At 38.7% G+C, this 22493-nt stretch overlaps 1 protein-coding gene across 10 annotated transcripts in view; it reads left to right on the forward strand.

Annotated features, from left to right (window-relative positions):
- Positions 1-22493, forward strand: part of myof.1.L (myoferlin, gene 1 L homeolog) — a 102666-nt gene that overhangs the window by 19148 nt on the left and 61025 nt on the right. For all 10 annotated transcript variants that reach the window (XM_018225305.2, XM_018225310.2, XM_018225308.2 and 7 more), the window contains exons 4-6: positions 13875-13983; positions 15678-15774; positions 22293-22447. In XM_018225305.2, the coding sequence (XP_018080794.1) occupies positions 13875-13983; positions 15678-15774; positions 22293-22447 (361 nt within the window). The remainder of the gene's footprint in view (positions 1-13874; positions 13984-15677; positions 15775-22292; positions 22448-22493) is intronic.

Here is a 22493-nt window from a genome sequence, read left to right on the forward strand (position 1 = left end):
GACTGCAATATCACACAGCGCCATCTGTTGGTTATGTGAAAGAATAACAGTGCGCCCTCTGTTGGTTATATGAAAGAATAACAGTGACTGCAATATCACACCGCGCCCTCTGTTGGTTATTTGAAGGAATTAGTGACTGCAATATCACATAGTGCCCTCTGTTGGTTATATGAAGGATTAACAGTGATGGCAATATCACACAGCGCCCTCTGTTGGTTATATGAAAGATTAACAGTGATGGCAATATCACACAGCACCCTCTGCACATGGTAGTGGGACAGTGGGACAATGCACACAGTAATCCGTTTGGCAATTCTCTGTCACCATCAGCTTTGCAAAGAAGTCCGGTTGAGCGCTGGGGGGGTCGCTTTGGCAGAATGTGCACTGCTGGGAGACAGGGTTGTAGTTGTGTCTAGGCTTATACTGAGTCAATAAGTTTTCCCAGTTTTCATAGGTAAAATTAGGTACCTCGGCTTATACTCGGGTCGGCTTATACTCGAGTATATACGATGTGTGTGTGTGTATATATATATATATATATATATAGATATAGATATAGATATAGATATAGATATAGATATAGATATAGATATAGATATAGATATAGATATAGATATAGATATAGATATATATATATATATATATATATATATATATATATATATATATATAGATAGATATCTATATATATCTCAGTGTATTAAGTTGGCACCTGGGTCTTTTTTCTGTGAACGGTGTGTGGTAGTTCTATGAGGCGTATATACAGAACACACACACGCATTGATATTCTTAAATTTTATCACCTAGTTTACCTGCATTCTCATTTTGAATGGCTTTTCTATTACTCATCAGACTGGATGCACTACAGATAGCCATGCAATTCGTTTATTTGGCATACTTGTAAATACCAGCTATTTTCATGCATACCCTTAGGCAAGCCAGACAGTAAAGTTCCAAAAAAAGGCTTGAATTTATGCAAAGTTGCTTCCTTTGTGGGAAGAAAATGTGCTAATACCATAAGGGTTTAGCTATCAGCGGCATACATATTTGTACACTAGTGTAATGGTGCCATAGAAACAGAGGAAATACATTCCACACCCTTTTGGTTGTGAAGGAATGTGAATACGTTGGCCTGAATAACTCTTTAACTTTACCTTAATCCAACCATGAAATGGACATTTACAGTTCTACTTTTAGAAACCTAGAGGATACTAAAGAGAGAAGGTTATTTGCCTCGTTGTCTGAACCACAGGGACATGGATATACTACATATGGCTTTGTTTTGTCTTTGTACAGTCAAACCTTGGGGGTTGGGTTACTTTTTATTATCAGCCATTATTGAAAAACCTGTCCTTTCCAGCCATTTGTTCTGCTATTACAGACCAAAGTCATTATGTTGGCTTTCCATAAAACAAAGAAATAAAGAAGTCCCATAACCTTCAAGGCCCTTCATTCCTCTGCAGCTCACTACATCTCTTCTCTTGTGTCTCTATGGGGTAAATTTATCAAAGAGTGAAGTTCCGCCACTAGAGTGAAATTCCGCAGCTCTCAATTCATTTTTATGGGATTTTGAAAGGCGTATTTATCAATGGGTGAAAGTTCACCCTTTGATAAATACGCCTATAAAAATCCCATAGAAATGAATGGAGAGTGGCGGAACTTCACTATTAACTTCACTCTTTGATAAATATACCCCTATATGTTCCTGGCAACTCCTCTGCTCCGTTCTCCTTGGCTGCACCTTCCCCTACTACTGCTGTACCTTCCACTACTACTGCTGTTTACAGCATTAAACCTTTCTGCCTTGCAGCTCCTTATATTTGAAATTCTGTCCCTGGATTCTTCCCTCAATATCTCAGAACTAAACTTGAATACCATGTTTTGGAGCACTCGCAAAACACGTGACCTAGTTCTAACATTTATATTGCAGCGTTATCCACTGTAACCTGCAGCAATTGGATTGTAAGCTCTAAAGGACAGGGGCCTCCTTCCCTTTATCTCTTGACACAGAGCTCTTGAAAGTTACTGTACCTTGTGTATGTTTTGTCCCTTTCATGTTTCTTGCTATAGTGACCTGTGCTGGTTTTCACTCATTAATCCGCAAAAGTTGAGGTTATCGGGCGACAATTCTCAAAAGGCGCATGATTCGTGTGTCAAATTTAAAAGTTGCACAATTCGAATTGTTCTATGATTTTTTTTTCTAAACAGAATTTTTGATAAATTAAGGCCATTCTTGAATGAGAGCTAGGTCGAATTTGATTTTATTAAAAAAAATAGAAAAATTGGAGTTTTAGTAAATACTCCCCTATATGGTATTGACAGACCTAAAAGGAACAATCTCTAGGTTCCTCATTTGAAAGCTTCTTAGCCAATGAACAGATCAGAGCATTTTGGCCATCCACGATGGTAACCCACTGGCAAATAATCCAGTTAATATGCCCATAGTACACAACAACTACGGTACTCATGGCAGTTTTACCCCTTGGCTTGCAATTCTCTCTCTCTGGTGCCTGTCTTTTGCTAACAGTGTTGGTTTAGAGTTAGTTGTGGAGATAATCAAATGCTGTCCACGAGAAGTGACCCATGGAAGGCCCTGGAAGTTTGCCACTACATAGTAGTAGTCTGCCATCCCATTAAAGACTCAAAGACAATCGGAGAAGAAAATATGGTTATTTGAGAAAGAAGTTAAACAATGTTTTTTTCAGGCAAGGTTAAACATCAAGCAGATTCAGAAGAACTTCTGGAAATCCCTAACTATTAGTATACATTAGTTTTTAACAATGTATATGAGAAATAAGATTATGTATTAGCCAAAAGAGGTTGTATGTTCCTTCAAAGAAGCAGTTTATTAAAGTTTGTGAAAAAGTGTCTGCCTCTCAACCACAGATACTTTACACCTGTTTGAGCAATGTATTTCAATTACCTGTTTATAAGCAGTCATTTAATTGTTTCTTTAAATCTCTTTGACTCTTAAGACCGGTTTTACTCAAGTATTGTGTGGACTGGGACGTTTTCATGCCATTAGGAAGGGTTAGCCTTTAAAGGGAAACTAAAGTTGAACAAAGAAGCAGGCTAGTAATGCTACATCAGGAGTGCTCATACTTTACTAATAAATGCAAGGACTACTTTTAGTAATGTTGCCTCATTATGATCTACATCCATAAAACATTGTTAGCATCCTGTTCCATGGAAGATATTACTTAACTATTGGTTTACGAGAAAATGTATTTTGCTACATTTACAGCTATTTTAAATATCTGAATGAAAAGCATGAAAAATGAGCTGTTTGTCTTGAGTTCTACTGATCACCAGCTAAAGGTCTACTGGTAGATCCCGATCTACCTTTTGGGCACCCCTGAGAGATTTACTAAAGGGTGAAGTGGCCGTCGCTATTGAAAATTCACGCAGAAATCCCATTGCAAAGGCAAATGGTTTAACACAAGTCTGTTCACTGAACCCGTGCTGAAAAGAGAGTATACTGCTCCTTTAGGGAAAGTGCCATGTGCCTTCTCGGTTAGGAAGTGGCCCTTCGTATACACTAAATAGAAAGGCTCATGAGGTTTGCTTTCCTACAGTATATATGGAGAAGAGCTGAGGAAATTTGGGTTGCTAAACAAACATATTGTTCTTTGTATTATCAGATTGGGCATTCTTTTTTTTTTTTATGCAAATACTGGTGCTTGATCTGATCTGACATACAACAGGTGCAATGGACTCCTCTGTAACATTATTGCCTCCCCCTTGAGCTAAATGCCCATTCCTTTCTTATTAAACACACAACTCAAGTTAGCCTCGCCATTTTTTTTCCAAAAACCCTGATAGAAATGGTGTATGTCTGTACATTAGCCCCTTTAGCCTCATCATTAGTTCAGGTTTAAAGGTACTATGAAACTAAATGCAACAAATGCATTAAAACACAGGACAGTTGATGGGAATCTGGCTTCCATTATGCATACTGAGGACGTTGATGGTAGGAAATGGGACTATAGACGAGCGGTTTTAGCAATTTAATATTGGTGGGGTGTTTGTGTCTCCTATTAAATTTTGCTGGTTCCCTAATTTTAAGGGTAAGGCATTTTTCAGTAGCAGTATGCACAAAATGTCTCTGTCTTAAATATATTGATAATGGGTTGAGTGCAGAGGAATCTTGTATTTGTCTATATGTATTTTGTGGTCACACCCTCATTGCACCCCCGCCTAATGTTTTTAAAAACTAGTGGTGAGCACAACTTTCCCTTGTTTGTTATTCCCTAATTTTAGGCCCATGGTCCACGGGGGGTACCTTTCTGGTGTGTTGCCTGCCTTTATTTATTTTTTAAGCTTGGCATTGCTCCAGTGGTGATAAATGTGAAACCTGAAATCACAAAAAAGATTGTGTCCTCTTGGTGGGCCGAACGGGGCTCTTATACATTTTAATAGCTGAATGCAAGAAAATCGACATAAACTTTTGGGGATGGCCCCTTTGTCAGTTGTACATGACTTTTTTTTTTCTTTTTGAGTTGTGTTAGACTTCTGCCTGTAGAATCTTTTAGACACCGTGAGCAGCAATGCTTTATGATAAAAAAAATTGTGTTTGCAAGGAAGCATTCTACAGCATCAGCACTAATTCATTCACCCTGAAAACTGCAATTTAAACATTTTGGATGGGGTTAATTCCAGGCCAAAAAAAATGCCAGCATAAATCTTCCCAGGGTGCCATAGGCCTCATTATTTGATCTCTGCCAGCTGATTGTATAAGCACTATTCACAGTGGAGAGTATACAAGGATGGGGAATGTTTGAAAAAGGTTAATCTCATTCACTAAATCATTAGAGGTGACTTATTAAACACAAAAAAAACAAAGCAGAATAACATTAGTAACAAACAGACTCCTTCCTGGGCACCTGTTCATGGGCAGATCTTTTCCACTTTACATCGAGAAGAATAGAAATAATCATTGGAAAGGAAATGGATTGCAATTTCCTTTGTTTAGCTTTAAAAAGTTTTTGTATTCTGTTTCCTTATAACAGTAATTAAAGAAATACATTTTGGAACATGCTGTGGGTTAAGGTTTAAAGGGGTTGTTCACCTTCCAAACACTTTTTTCAATTCAGTTGTTTTTAGATTGTTCCCCAGAAATAAAGACTTTTTTCAATTACTTTCCATTGTTTATTTTTTAAATTTTTTCCAAAATCTAAGTTTAAAGGTGAATGTTCGTGTCTCTGGTGTTTCAGTCTGGCAGTTCAGTAATTCAGGTGCAGGCTCTGAACTGTTACAATTTTGCAACATTTAGTTGATACATTTCTCAGCAGCATCTCTGGAGTATTAGCAACAATTGTATCAATTCTATCAGCTGCCTATAATGAAACCCAGAGATTTTGCTCAGCAGGGACAAAGATAAGAAATGTATCAACTAAATGTATCAATTTAGAACAGTTTACAGGATCGGCGACCCCCCTCCCAGAGCTGCTTCAGAAGGACGGAAATGACACTTTACACTTCAATATTAGAAAAACCGTCACACATATAAAATAGAAAGTCATTGGAAAAAGTCATTATTTCTAGTGATCTATCTGAAACCAACTAGTTGTTTGAAGGTGAACAACCCCTTTAAGTAATGCAGTACTGTTGGCTTAAGGCCCTCTGCAGTCTTAATGACTTATAACAAAGGAATTTGGAAGTTTCTCCTAATCTTGAGTCCTCTCGCTCTTGACCTTGTACTGGATTGGTGTTTGGGTTCTGTTTGCCTCCCTGTGTTCTTTCTCGGGTTTTTAACATTTAAATGATTCAGGGCTGTGTGCCATTTTGCTGCAAAGATCTGTTATTTATGTGTTCGGTTTGCTGTACTGGCTGATTTCCCTGATCTCATTCCAAAGAAAATTTTGCTTGCAGTAACACGTACTTGGCTTTTATTCAAAATGCACAGAGATCTGCCTGAGCCTTTTTATATTACTCGCTTTTTCATCAATTCGTCTTGCAGATTTTGCAAATTGCACTAGTTGTAGCACTACAGAGGTCCACATGTTCTTTGCTGACGGCAGACGTGTGTGTGTACCTAAAATATGTGTAAAACCAAACTTATCTAAGTGCACAAGGTGCATCATGGTATTCCTAGTCTCCTGGTCCCCGCTGTTTTCCACTGTGTATATCAGGATATTTATTTAAAAACTGTAACCCTTAAAAAAATTTGGCAAGTCCCCAAACAAAACCCATTGGGGAAAGGAACCAGCAATTGCACTCATAAGTGAAATCAAAAAAATGGAGTGCATATGTTCATTCCAGATTGGTGATAACCCAGGTGTACTTTGATAAGCATGAATTTAATTATATTATACTTCTTATGTGTGAATTCAATCTGTTTTGATAATAAAGTAAATTTTATATGCATGCACCCAGATTGCTTGGGTTTTATTTTGCCTGAGGTCTTTGTTGATACCTTTGTGTGGTGAAAGAGCTTGAAGAAATCTTATATGTGAATATGTTCTATGCCCTATGTTATGAAACCCTGTAAGCATTCGTTTATAAGCTTTTAAGGAGACTTTAAGGGGGTTATTTATAGAGATGTCGCGAACTGTTCGCCGGCGAACTTGTTCGCGCGAACATCGGGTGTTCGCGCTCGCCGGAAGTTCGCGAACGTCGCGCGACGTTCGCCATTTTGGGTTCGCCATTGTTGGCGCTTTTTTTTGCCCTCTCACCCCAGACCAGCAGGTACATGGCAGCCAATCAGGAAGCTCTCCCCTGGACCACTCCCCTTCCCTATAAAAACCGAAGCCCTGCAGCGTTTTTTCACTCTGCCTGTGTGTGCTGAAGAGATAGTGTAGGGAGAGAGCTGCTGCCTGTTAGTGATTTCAGGGACAGTTGAAAGTTTGCTGGCTAGTAATCGTTTTGATACTGCTCTGTTATTGGAGGGACAGAAGTCTGCAGGGATTTGAGGGACATTTAAGCTTAGGTAGCTTTGCTGGCTAGTAATCTACCTTCTACTGCAGTGCTCTGTATGTAGCTGCTGTAGGCAGCTGTCCTGCTTCTGATCTCATCTGCTGACTGCTGCAATAACAGTAGTCCTTGTAAGGACTGCTTTTATTTATTTTTTTGTTGTTTTACTACTACTACTACTACTACTATAAGAGCCCAGTGCTATTAGTCTAGCAGTGTTGGGGAGTGGGACTGGTGTGCTAATCTGCTGCTCCTAGTAGTTCAGCAGCACCAACTTTAATTTTTTTTTTTTAATATTCATTTTTTTTTTTATTTTACTTTTTTTATTTTACTACCGCTGTAGTAGTGTATAAGTTGACCTTTTAGGCATTATTTGCCCTGTAGGCATTTTTTGCCCAGTGTGTTATTCAACCAACTGCCATCTAGCTGTGTGACCTTGTTCACATTCTGTCTAAATATCCATAATATTACCGTCTCCAGAAAAAACACCGGAGTGACTTTTTTCAAGCAGCCATAATATATTTTACGTAATCCGTATCCACCGCTGTAGTAGTGTATACGTTGACCTTGTAGGCATTATTTGCACAGTGTTTTCTTCAACCCGCCATCTAGCTGTGTGAGCTTGTTCACATTTTGTCTAAATATTGATAATATTATCGTCTCTAGAAAAACCACTTGAGTTACTTTTTTTCAAGCAGCATTCATATATTTTACGTAATCCGTATCCACCGCTGTAGTATTGTATACGTTGACCTTGTAGGCATTATTTGCACAGTGTTTTCTTCAACCCGCCATCTAGCTGTGTGAGCTTGTTCACATTTTGTCTAAATATTGATAATATTATCGTCTCTAGAAAAACCACTTGAGTTACTTTTTTTCAAGCAGCATTCATATATTTTACGTAATCCGTATCCACCGCTGTAGTAGTGTATACGTTGACCTTGTAGGCATTGTTTGCCCAGTTTTTTTGGCCGCAGCCACTGAAGCACAGAGGCCAGAAAAAATATGCCATATAAATGCTGAAAATGGCAACTGTGCTTCAGTGGCTGCGACCAAAAAAACTGGGCAAACAATGCCTACAAGGTCAACGTATGGCAAAAAATGACTATTTTCAGCATTTATATGGCATATTTTTTCTGGCAACTGTGCTTCAGTGGCTGCAACCAAAAAAATTTATATTTTCAGCATTTATATGGCATAATTTTTCTGGCAACTGTGCTTCAGTGGCTGCGACCAAAAAAATGACTATTTTCAGCATTTATATGGCATATTTTTTCTGGCCTCTGTGCTTCAGTGGCTGCGGCCAAAAAAACTGGGCAAACAATGCCTACAAGGTCAACGACGTTGACCTTGTAGGCATTGTTTGCCCAGTTTTTTTGGCCGCAGCCACTGAAGCACAGAGGCCAGAAAAAATATGCCATATAAATGCTGAAAATAGTCATTTTTTGCCATACGTTGACTCAACGTATATGGCAAAAAATGACTATTTTCAGCATTTATATGGCATATTTTTTCTGGCAACTGTGCTTCAGTGGCTGCGACCAAAAAAACTGGGCAAACAATGCCTACAAGGTCAACGTATGGCAAAAAATGACTATTTTCAGCATTTATATGGCATATTTTTTCTGGCAACTGTGCTTCAGTGGCTACAACCAAAAAAACTGGGCAAACAATGTCTACAAGGTCAACGTATGGCGAAAAATTACTATTTTCAGCATTTATATGGCATATTTTTTCTGGCAACTGTGCTTCAGTGGCTGCGTCCAAAAAAACTGGGCAAACAATGCCTACAAGGTCAACGTATGGCAGTTGTTTAAAGAGAACAGTAGATTACTAGCCAGCAAAGCTACCTAAGCTAAAATGTCCCTCAAATCCCTGCAGACTTCTGTCCCTCCAATACAGAGCAGTATCAAGCAGATTACTAGCCAGCAAACTTACTATCATCTGTCCCTGAAATCACTAACAGCTCTCCCCCTACACTATCTCTTCCAAGCACACACAGGCAGATTTTTCAGATACATTTTTGCCCTTGATCCCCCTCTGGCATGCCACTGTCCAGGTCGTTGCACCCTTTAAACAACTTTAAAATCATTTTTCTGGCCAGAAATGTCTTTTTTAGATGTTAAAGTTCGCCTTCCCATTGAAGTCTATGGGGTTCGCGAACCGCTCGCGTTTTTGCGCAAGTTCGCGAATATGTTCGCGAACTTTTTTTCCGACGTTCGCTACATCCCTAGTTATTTATAAAAGGTCGAGTGTTAGTTTTCTTTTACCTTGAAACTCGAATGGTATCTTATTTAAGAAAAAACATCTAAAGTTCGAACAAATGATACCGACCTGAAAACTCAAATAGAATTCGAACACAAATATAGTTTTTCTCCGAAAAAAACTCAGTCAGGAAGGCAACCTATCGAATTCGAGTTGCTTCCAGTGTAGGAGGGATGATAAATCTCGGATTCCAGGTTGTGGTTTTAAACTCAAAATTGTGAGTTTGGCCAAAAAAACACTAGAAAACTCCAATTTACCATTTGAACCTTAGTAAATCTGCCCTGAGACTGATTTAGGAATACAGGTTCCAAATTACTCAAGTGCAGTTACCAATAGCAACCAATCAGTCATTCTTTTTAAACAGTTACAAATTAGATCTAATTAGTTTCTATTGGCAACTACCCTTTTTACGTATTAAATAACCCAAAACTAGAGGATATAATCTAATTTCTCAATTCATCAATGCAGGACTGAGTTATTTTCATGAAGTAATATCTCCAGCCAAATAATGATTTGGGGAGTATTTTTCTTAAATTATTGTTTACTATATTTATCAAGCTTACAAAAAATGCAAATAATGTGTATGTATACGTGTGTGGATAAAATAACATTGTTTTCAGTGTATTAAATGTTTTACTTGCTTTTCAAAATGCCAGTGGAGTCTTCTTTGCCATAATAATGCCTGTTTTAAAATGATGATGTGATATTAATGCACAGTATAACCTGTTTTATTTGAACAATTACTCAATAGCTACAAGAGCATGGCTAATTACTCAATATTAGCCATGCTAATTTTGAGTAATATAAAAATAACCCTTTTGGACTACAGAACAATTTCACATTTTCATAGCAAGTGTGCAATCTATTAGCTGGAATGCTTGAGACCCAAGGTTTTTCAGATGAGGGGCCTTTCCATAATTTGGAGAACTCTCAAAACAATAAAATCCAATATGGATCTATGCAGCTTAGTTGGAATCAAGTACAAGGTATTGTTTTATTATAACTGAGCAAAAGGTAATCAATAAAAATAATAAATGGGCTCTATGGGAAATTCCCTCCATCTGTGGCTTACTTGTGATAGGCAGAGTTTGCAAACAAAGAAAATAACACTTTAGAGTAGCAATGGAAACGCTGCAGCATAAATAGAATTACCTTCTTTTCTTACTATTTTCATTAGGCCAGTAAAAAGTAAATACAAAAAAAATATGTTCAGGGAGCATTATTGCGAGCAACTAATAATTTGCAATTCTAGGAAATGTGTGAATACCTCTCCATTTTTAAGAGAATGCTGCCCACCCTCCACTGAAGAGAAGTCAAGTAGGATACTTCATTTTGCATTCATGAAATGCTATTATTATCCTTACCTGTACTGCCAAAATGAATATTAGCCGAACAATGTTCCTTCCAATTTCTTCTTGGCTATGTGTCGAAAAAAAAAATTTCTGTGTACATTTTAAACGTGTGTGCGTATTTTGAAAAATGGTGTTCTCAGGTCAGAATAAATACAAAATTCTTTGTGCTCACCACAATTTGTTGTGTGTGTGGCTTCAAAATTTATTTGAGTGCACAGCTGAGAGGGAACATAGTATGCTAAGCACATCTACAAGAACGCTTCTAGCAATGAACCACACCAAATGTTTATTTTTTTTGTTTTGCCATATCTACATTTTAACTGTGGAAATCTGTTAGATGAGGAATCATTTTAGACAACCTTTCTGCGACAAATAGATTTGTTCTAAATATATATCTCTTCCCTGTATGTTTAACCTCCATTCTTGCCTGCCACAAAGCACAACATAAGTGCAGGCAGTTTTGTAGTGCATTTGTAGGTAGTAGCTTATAGGTACAGTACATGTACCTGCTGGGTGTGAACTGCTTGCCAGGTGGCTGTTTCCCAAAAAACAAACGCACTTGGCCAAAACTGTAAAATCTGTTAACTTCATCTGTTCTGGGGAATCGGGGATTGCTTCTTGCTGCCCTGTGCACTGCTTTATTATGACCCGGCAGCATTAAGGCCGCCGTCTTACCTGTATTCCATTTCACCACTCCCACACCCCCTTCATCATAAAGATCCCAATAAAGACACTTGAGGCTCAGGATGGAATTCATAGGCCGCAGCTTTTATTAAACTTTAATATATATGTATCTATTAATCACACATAACTGTAACATAACAGTAATTCCCACGGGAATGCTTGCCTAACTGGTTACTCCATAGAGTAACCGGGGCCCTTACCCGGAGAGGCACCAACACACGCCACAAATAGGGGACTACAGCCCCATTACCCACACTGGCAAGCATTCCCCCGCCTGCCATAACTAAATACATGCAAATACAATTCCTTCTAAACATAAGGGATGGGAGGGCGGGATGCTGCTTACACCTCACTGCTAGCTGTAAGATGGATGCCACTGCTTTCCTGCTGGATTCTACTCTGCCTGGTAACCCCTCCTTTTACCCTCTCTCACCAATCATAACCTTTCTAAGACTAGGGCCTGCCTAACCCGGTCAAAGCTTCCCTCCTTCCACTGTGTTTATCTGGGAAGCCCTAATATATTTGTTATTGTGCTGCTTTCCTGCTCTCTTGGCATCTAACATAATTTGCCCTCCCCCAGGGCATTGTGATTTAATAAATAAGGAACTTGGAATGGAGTTTAATAAAGAATTGCGGCAGATTCAGTAGCTTACGTACACTGAGACATCTATTCAAAATATTATTTAATTAGTATTTGTTATCCTTAAGGCTGTACGGTGGATTATTTTTAGCTGATAAGGGAATATTGTGGGGGTTTTTTTATATGGGGGCCATTTAAGAGCAACAGCTCTGAATACTGCGGTTATACATTTGAAGTATAGGAATAAAAATGGTATTTCTTTTTTGCTATAGAAACAGAGGTTGATATTGTGTATAATCCAACTGTGACACCCAAATGTCATGTTCCTCTTCAAACGCACACCAAGGCCATTTCCTTAAAGGTCTCCCATTTTCTGGTACCTGCTGTTAAATGTCAGTCTTATTCCCAGCAAAAGAAGTCTAAATATCATACATTAGTATATGAGGACAGATGAATCAGCAGTTGCTGTGATAGACCTCTGGCCCTTGCATTCACTTTGCTTGAGGCAGAGACACCCTCTTCCTCATGGACAACTGTGTTTAGTATAGGGTTGCCATCTGTCTAGTTTTCACCTGTCTGTTTTTCACCTGGACAGCTGTTTTCGAGAGGGCTGTCTGGGTGAAAACTTCGAAATTAGGAAATCCAGACAGGTCTTTTAAATAAATGGTGTTGCAAACACTTCATTCATAACCCTGTCCCCAATGTTAAGGAAACACCCCTGGATTGGCACCCAACCCGCCCCTCAATGTCACCAGGCCCGCCTCCTGTCCAGTCTTGATGACAGCAGAAGGTGGCAACCCTAGTTTAGAACAATTTTGGCATTTTGATCACTTGGGTTAGTAGGGATTTTTTTTTAATACACTGTCACTAGATTATCATATGATAATCTTTTTATAATTCTTCTTTTACATTCACTCATTCCTATCGTAAATGACAGTGTATTAAAAAAAATCCCTACTGACCCAAGTGATCAAAATGCCAAAATTGTTCCAAACTAGGGGTGCCACCTTCTGCTGTCATCAAGACTGGACAGGGGCGGCCTGGTGATGTCAGGGGCAGACCGTGTGACATTGAGGGGCGGGCTGGGTGCCAATCCAGGGGTGTTTCCTAAACATTGGGGACGGGGTTATGATGTGGTGATCACCACACCATTTATTTAAAAGACCTGTCTGGATTTCCTAATTTGGAAGTTTTCACCTAGACAGCCCTCTCGAAAACTGAGCTGTCCAGGTGAAAAACAGACAGGTGAAAACTAGACAGTTGTCCATGAGGAAGAGGGTGTCTATGCCTCAAGCAAAGCAAATGCAAGGGCCAGAGGTCTATCGCAGCAACTGCTGATTCTTTCTGTCCTCATAAACTAATGTATGATATTCAGACTTCTTTTGCGAGGAATAAGATTGACATTTAGCATTTTTACAGTCTGTCTGCCAGCCATGGCCTCAAATTATTTACTTTATCATTGGTTTAGTATATACAGATTTTTCCAGTTATCCAAGTACAACTAAGACACTGGGGCTCATTTATAAATGCTGACCAAATTTGCACCGTAACCCATAGCAACCAATCAGTGATTAGATTTTACCAGCCAGCTGCAGGGAAAACAATGAAAGCAAACATCTGATTGGTTGCTGTGGGTAACTGCCGAGGTGCAAATTTGCCCAGTGTTTATAAATGACCCCCATTGATCTCGGAGGTATCTTTGCAGCACATATTTATCATGTGTGTTGAGTGCAGCTGGAATTTATCTAAAAGAGGAGTACGAATTTTATAATCACAAGAGGCTCTATTGACATTCTCCTTTAGGACTCTTAAAAAAGTGATGGTGAAAGCTCTGCATTCCAGAAATGTGTACTTCATTTGAGCATTCACATTTGCAAACACTACATTAGTTTTTCCAGGTCATGTCAGGCGGTGAAGAGCAGTGCAGCTCTGTTTTGAAACAAAGTCCCACATAAGTTTGCATTTACTTAATTCTAGACCAGTGACGTTCAACATAATGTTCACCAGTAGCTTGCCCTGCTACACATTCTGGCATTATTATTCACGGTTCAATCAAATGTATGCATTTTATTTTCTTGCAGGTTTATTGGAAGCATAATTGTATCACTAAAGGAATTTTCTGGTGGCCAAGGTCGATCCCTTCCTTTCAAAGGCTTAGCTCTACTGACTGAAAAAGGACAACCCATTGGTGTAAGTGTCTTATTTTAATATTGTTACACCCTTATATTCCAGGCTATCATATTGACTTACAGAAAATTCATGCAGTTGAGCAATGGTGTGTTGTATTGCTGATGATGGAATGTATGACTCAGAGATCCTTAAGGCCCATCTAGGAATTATTAGGGATAGACCATTTCCATGTTGGCTGTAAACTGTTAAATGCAAAAGGAGTTACATAGAATAAATAGAAAAGCTGCTTGCTTAATATTCTAGGAAATAGCAAGTAATTTGGCAAATAGCTAAATTCACCTGTCATAGCTAAACTGGAAATACATACAATTTTCCCACTAATTCGTTCTTGGCTATGTGCACAAAAAAGCACATTTTTAACTTGTGTGCACAGTTTTTAAAAACGGTGTGCTCAGGTCAGAATCAATACAAAATGTTTGTTTTCACACACAATTCTTTGTGCACACCACAATTTGTTGTGTGCTCAAGCGCACATCTTAGAGAAAAATTTTATTTAACAAACTATAGGTATGGGATCTGTTATCTGGAAACACGTTATCCAGAAAGCTCGGAACGGCTATCTCCCATAGACACCATTTTATCCAAATAATCCACAAGTTTAAGAATGATTACCCTTTTCTCTGTAATAATAAAACAGTACCTTCTACATGATCCAAACTAGGATATAATTAATCCTTAATGGAAGCAAAACCACAAATTTTTGGGATTTAGTATACCCTTAGGATGGAAAAAGTCTGAATCCAAAAATCTGGCATCTCAGACCTGCTAAGGTTGCATATAAATATGGAATTGTTTGATCTGCGCTGGGTTTCATGTAATAATCTGAAGATTTTGTGGTTTTCGGGCAAAAAAACGGGAAAAATCTGAGTTTTCGGGCGGGAAAATCCGAAAAATTTGTATGATTTGTATTTTTCACTATTCGGGTTTTTTCCTGCAAACAAAATTTTCGGAAAAGTGTATTAACAAATAAGGAGAAAAAACACAGGCGGATTTGGTTGGCGTTTTTCTAGAATATATTGAGATAAATTCGGACTTTAATAAATAACTCCCTTACGGTATGAAGATCCAAATTACAGAAAGACCCCTTATCCAGAAAACCCCTGGTCCCAAGCATTCTGGATAACAGGTCCCATTCTAATTCTGCATAACTAAAAAAATGGAGATCAGGGCATATCCATAAAGTATCTTTTATCCTGTAAAGAATGGAAAGCGGACAATTAATGTGCTATTAAAGTTATACTATGGCTCAATACCATTTGGGTCACTAGACACACTGGGGCTCATTTATAAACAGTGGGCAAATTTGCACCTGGGCAGTAACCCACGGCAACCAATCAAATGATTGCTTTCAGTGCTCAACCTGCAGCTGGCTGAAAAAAAGCTAATCACTGATTGGTTGCTAAGGGTTACTGCCCAGGTGCAAATTTGCCCAGTGTTTCTAAATGAGCCCCACTATATGCTTAGGAATGCATCCCCCCCCCCTTTATAATTATATTGTTTTCAGCCTATGGCATGCATCACTAACCTATAGGATTTAGTCTGTTTTCAGCCTGAAAATGTTTTGTGTGCATGGTTTCAGCCTGAATAGTGTAGCCTAGCAAGTGTGCATTTTACATCTACTTCCATAAACCGAACTGATAAATTTGAAAGCAGAAACATTTCTTAAAGTCGTGATTTTTTACTTCAATTCACAGTCAACCATTGATCTAATGATTTCCTATGTACCACCGTCATCTGCTGCTAGTAACCCCACAGACTCAGGAGGAACTACAATTGTTCAAGGAGATGGAGGTAAACCAGTTTAAAACTGCAACTAATACATGTACTGTAAAGATTCTACGTTCTGATACTATTGTCAATTGTTAGCACTAAAAAAATGTTCTATTTACCAATCTAATGATTTTTAATCAAACAAAAACAAGCACGAGCCACCTTTCTTTTTATAGCACTGCCTTTAAATCACATTGTGGTTAAATACATGACACTGTAACATTGGTAATAATTATTAGCTATTGTAATGAAAATTGGCAGAGGTAGCACACAAAGGAATGGGCAGACACATAGCTATGTTCTACCTGGGTTAATTCAGCTTCCAGTTTAAAATGTTACATTTTCCAGTTAGAGAAACCAAAAACTCACTGAATTATGCACAACTGGATTCTAATTAAGATGTTATTAAGTTGAATAAATGACAAACGAAAGATGAAGTTCCTTGTGGTGGATCTTTCATGTGTTTTACCGCAAGGAAGCACAAGAGCAGCCTGTTCTTGTCAATGAGTTTGTACCTTCCACCTGTGTTTGGTACTTCATGGGAGCAGAGTAAATGCAAACTCATCGAAAAGAACATCTATTATAGATATATAGATATATAGATACAGCAATCTAGGGCTAACTATCCTTTTATATATAATTGAGGTGCACAGTTATAACTTGTACATACACCTGAAGGTCCTAATGAGGACCGAAACGTTGGTCTCTTATACAATGTATTAAAAATAAAGAGGCAAAGATTTTCTAAGGGTGTGCCGGTTCCAAGATTCGTGTATAAGAGCTTGCTATATTTTTAACTCTAATGACCAACTATCTAATTTAATGGTAGCAATACATTTGTGGGATAGAGGAACACCACCTCAGATTAGGAATCTGTGGCATTCTGTTTCACATTTGCTAGTTGAGGTCCAGAGACCAACTTGTGCCACTTAACGCAATGTTGTAGAGTTCAAATGTGCCCACTTTTTGGGTGTTGATCTATATTTATTACTCAGATGGAGTTTATAAAATGAGTAACATTAATCTTTGAGTAACATTAATCTTTGTGACTATACAATCAACATTTTTCAACTATATATTTTATGTGTGCATAGTTCTAAATAAAGCAGTTTGAACATATTCCTATATACGGGTATGGGACCTGTTATCCAGAATGCTCGGGACCTGGGGTTTACCAGCAGGGTCGGACTGGGCCGGCGGGAAACCGGGAAAAAACCCGGTTGGCACCGGCCCTCTTGGGCCCCCGCCGGCCCAATCCAGGTCCTAGATTGGCCCCGAACAAAACGAAAAAAAAAACCTGGTGCAGTGTGCTTGCCATTAGCACATGCGCACGGTGGGCCTGTCATTTGCGCATTCCCGCTGTGGGCCTGTCATTTGCGCATTCCCGCTGTGGGCCTGTCATTTGCGCATTCCCGCTGTGGGCCTGTCATTTGCGCATTCCCGCTGTGGGCCTGTCATTTGCGCATTCCCGCTGTGGGCCTGTCATTTGCGCATTCCCGCTGTGGGCCTGTCATTTGCGCATTCCCGCTGTGGGCCTGTCATTTGCGCATTCCCGCTGTGGGCCTATCTTTCGTGCATGCGTGCGGTGCATCTGCCATGCACACAGCGATCCGGCTTTTGCGCGTATGCACGGGGGCCTCCGAGATTTAGAACCTGGTGGGCCTCAACTGCACCGGTCCAACGCTGTTTACCAGATATGGATCTTTCCGTGATTTGAATCTGCATGCATTAAATCTGCTAGAAAATCATTAAATAAATAGATTTGGATGAAATGAAGTCTATGGGAGACGGCCTTTCTGTAAATTCGGAGCTTACTGGATAATGGGTTGCCGGATAATGTATCCCATACCTGTACTATATATAATTATGCAGTTATAGGGTTTCTTGTCTAATGAAATTCTAATATGGTAAAAAGCTTATAAAGGAAACCAGTTTCAAAATGTCAACACTGCATACCTGGAAACTACATCATGTTGTTGAGTGCATATTTATAATTTACAGTGGGGATAAATCAAAAATTGGATAGACAGAAGTCGAGAGCACTTGTTGTCGGTGGTTGCTGTCAGTCTGTGTAATTTTGTAGGCTGAGAGAAGGAGCCCCTGCTCCATTGATTTGAATCTGATCAGCCTTTGTGCGGTCACACACAGTCTGAGGTGAGCCCAAATACACAGACTGAAACAGCCACTGACTAAAACCAGTGAGTCAGTTATTTAGATTGATAATGTTGAACCCCTGCAGCTATAATTGCAGCATATCCTGCTTTAATGTAAAGCACAACAACATAGCCTTCAGTTTGAACAATAGTCTCTATTTATAATAATAATTGAGAAATAGCTAATGTATACAGCAGCTAAGTAGTGATTTGTTCTATTGGCTTCAGTAAACTACAATGCCTATGTGGCCGACTTTCCTGTTATAGTGTATTTTTATTTTGGTTTAAAATCCGTTTTAGGAACACCACCTTCCCTAACAAACCTCTGTAGCTGAAATTAGGGGGGGTTAGTTATCAAGGTCCGATTTATCTCAGTATTACACACCTGGACTACCTCAGAGACACTCTGATATCTGTACTAGCTGGAGCCACGTCGTCTCATCTCACTGTGTATTCATATACTGCTGAGATGACCATAAAGTTTACTTTGACTTTCATTTCTAAGTTAGAAATCCGAGCAACTCCGATTGCCCGAATGGACCTTATTTATGAAGAAAAAAGCCAGAAAAAATAGGGTCGGGCAAACTTCTGAGCTTCCCTGCCAGTTTTGCACAAAAACAGATTTTTTTGAAACTTTCAGAGGTTTTTGCACAGAAACCACAAACACATCGGATATCAGTACGGACATCAGAGCAGACACTGGGACCTTTCCCATTGACCTTGAGAGCTTTTAGATGCCAGGGTTTCGGATTCTGAGTTTTTAGACCATTGGACTTTAATAAATCTCGAAAAATTCTTTCTTTTTTATTGCTCCGAAAACTAAGAATTATTCGAGGTTCAGATATTCGGACCTTGATAAATAACCTCCTAGCTGTTGGAGAAGGGAGTTGCATACAGTAGAGTAGGGTCTCTCTCCCTCTACACAATGCTTTGATGCAATAGAGTAATGTATGAATGGATGATCTGAAATGCAAAACTGTTTCCAGGGTAGAGTCGAGGTACTATGTAGATATTTTATAACATAGTCTAATATTTGAAGTTTGTTCATTCTAAATATTTCCATTAGTTTTCTTTCTACTCCTCTGAATACTGTATATCAGTATTTAACGAAACGTATCTGTTTGCCAAGCATATCAGGTAAATAGGAAATATAAACTCACATAGGAAATATGCACTGCTCTTGATAACAAAAGATCTGCTCATTACAAATGTATCCTGAAAGACAACATCAAAGGTCTTGCTCTTGAAGTTCATTTACTTCTGCAAATCAGTGACACTGCTAGATAAGCCTTCCCTACTTTCCTGTCATTGTACTTTAAAAGTTTATTGTGTATCAGAAAAAAACAAGCTCATATTGGCTGTGAGTAAAATGTCATCATGAGGTTCTGTAAATTAGATAACTGAAAGAGTACTTGAATTGAGTGCTAATGTGTGTGTGCGTATTGATTTCTTTATATTATGTGTATTAAGGCTGTGTGTGACCAGGCTACAACTGCTTGTAGTGTGCCCCAGACCCCAGTGTACCCGTGCAACTCCCTGTACCTGGTGTAGGTCCAGGATACTCAGTCAGACACAGTTCTTTGCAGCAAACTTCAACTGGTTTATTGAATTGAACAGAGTAGTAGAATACTTTGATATTCCCTCCAGTGGGATAAAGTATATTCTAGGACAGACAATATGTGATACAAATAGCAATGATTCACACTTCAAAGGATAGTTACCCTCTCACTAGGTAATATCCCCTCTTGGATGGATGGCACTAGGTCCTGGATTTCCCAGCTTGGGGTCTTGTTTCTTGGTCCTCAACTTACCCACTGGTGCCCCTGATCTAGTGGTTTACACACCACGGGTTCCTAACCCCACTTTTTCTCCTCGATGGAGCCACAGCTGTCTACCCTGAACTTTCTTTCACTCCTGGAGTATCTATCACAGTGTGACTACTACCGCTATCTAAACTTTTCTTTCGAGGAAGCAGAGCCCTGGTCCTGTAACACCTCACTGGGAGGCACGGTCCCAGGAGAAAGACCCTGAGCACATGAGGCTAAACCCCTTTATAGTGTATACTGCTGCCACCTAGTGGACAAACCCATTAATTACTGGGGACCCAGGAAAAGGGACATAGCTGCCTGAGTTAAACTAAAGGACCATTAGGTATCCTATTACCATGGGAGACTGCCTGAGTTAAAAGTATATATATTACAAAAAAATTCCACCCTCCCAGGACTTATAATTATTTAAAAATTATTTTATTTCAAAGGACTTTGCAATAAAATTATTTCTAAATAATTATAAGTCCTGAGAGTGTGGAACCTTTTTGCAGTGAATAGAATAGAGAAATTTGTTGACTCTGCACTCAGGCATATCTATCATCTGTATCATGAGTGCTGGCAACCTGTGGAATTATATATATATACATACATACATACATACATACATACATACATACATACATACATACATACATACATACATACATACATACATACATACACACACATATATATATATATATATATATATATATATATATATATATATATATATATATATATATACATATATATATACACACACACTAAGCAAAAACCCAAGAAAGCAAAACTGCTCTAACTTTATAAAAACTCCCCTATATTATTATATGCCTGTATTATTGGTGCCCATAGAAATTTTTCCAGAAGCGGGTCAACAAGTAAGCTAATATCACATAGGGTAGCATCCCATTTAAGATGAACATGTTCATGACAATGCAGAAGATAACCTAATTAAGGTTTGCCTTGGGGTGGGAAGTAAAAAAAAAAAATGTTTTGTGTTGTGGGGAATTACATTTACAATTTCTTGGAACTAGCTGGAGAAGTCAGGGTGGGGCAACTGCCCCTCTTGCCCACTTATGCGGACACCCAAGCCTGTATTTATAATCTTATGAGTAAGATAATGATTTAGCTTGTTCTGTCTGTTTAAGCAAAGTAAATGTCAGGATAAACCTGTTCTCCTGTTCAGATTTATATGTGAAACAGAGTATTATTTGTAACATGTTTGCATTTAGGAGAGGATAGGCAACAACACGGCTTGCAAATAAACCAACGGCTCTCGGTTCAGTGGGGTTTCCAGTGTATGATTATATTTGTATTGCATGCATGTGTATTTATGTGTACAAAGGGAGAGAACGTCATAGCAAACAATTAAGTGTAGTTGTGGGAGTATATCCATTTAAAGGCATATCTCCACTAGAGAAGAATAGTAGCAACAGCCTATTCTAAACCGTGAAAAGATACATGCACAAATCGTTTCTATCTATCATCTACAGTAGTTTATCCATCTGTCTATCATCTATCTATGCTACTATATCTTTATTTCCCCTATCAACAGGCAGTGTTCTATATGTAGGGCCAAAAGCGTAACCCATATTTAGATGCTCTCTCTATCTTGTTCTGAACTATCCCTTGGGCTGGGCATTATGAAATAGCTAGTACAAAGTTAACTACAGTACTAGAATCTCATAGCACTCAATCAGCAGATAGCATTTACTAGTCTGCCATTTAAAACAAACATGTTATTGGTTGCTAGGTCTTTGGCAACCTGAACCCCACAGAGAGCCACACTTCTATTTTAAAATAAAGTGTAGGTCGAGGAACTGAAACAGTGGAGATTTAGAAAAAACTATACAATGTTCTCCTTTAGTCATGCCATCTGAACCAGTTGAGCATATGTGGAATGAGGCTGACCAAGCAGTTTAAAATATAGATGCTCCACCGTGGGCTACTCAGGAGTTGACTATGGTCAGCATAACTGTAATGTATGTTCTACGTATGGCCAAGGAACAAATAAACTCAGACTGTTTGAATATTTTCTAGATCTATGAGTGGCATGAAGGCTCAGTGATTAGCCCTTCTGTCCTGAGTTTAATTATTCCATGATCAGCAAGAATGTGACACTTGATAAAGGGCATGCTTGCACGAAATATGTAGTGGTTGCAATAAATTAACTTTGTAGCATAATACTGCTCTCCTGTGTCCACCATCTTCTTCATATGGCTATTGAAGATGCTGATGCTTAAAACCTCGGAATTTTGTATAATCGCCCCATGTCTGTGTGGATTTCCTCAAGTATCTTCCCACACTCAATCGAAATAATAGCCGGTTAATTTCTGCTTGATGAAGTTGTCCCAATAGGAAAGTTCCAAAGTGGAAGAGACTTCTATTTACTGTACTGAGTAATTGTCATGTAAGTTATTGTGTTTATCATTGATAGAAGAGCAAATGTAATTTGCAAGATCATATGTATGAAAAGTATCCAAAGATTTATAAACCAAAATATATACTGGATGTTTAAAAATGAACTGATGACCATGCAAATGTTTACATAAATGCCTTCTCTTTGCACATTCAGACAATGATGAAGAAGAAGATAGAGATATTGTGGATGCTGGTTTTACCCCCAGTGTTCCTGGTGCTCCTGGACAAACTGACAACCAGATCGCTCGGAGACTTGTTAAAGGGAAAAAAACAAGAAGAATCCTTTCAAATAAACCTCAAGACTTTCAGGTACTTAAGCCTTGAGACCAAGTTACAAAATATTTTAAGTAGCAGT

Source organism: Xenopus laevis, chromosome 7L (genome assembly GCF_017654675.1).
Source record: "Xenopus laevis strain J_2021 chromosome 7L, Xenopus_laevis_v10.1, whole genome shotgun sequence".
NCBI lineage: Eukaryota > Metazoa > Chordata > Amphibia > Anura > Pipidae > Xenopus > Xenopus laevis.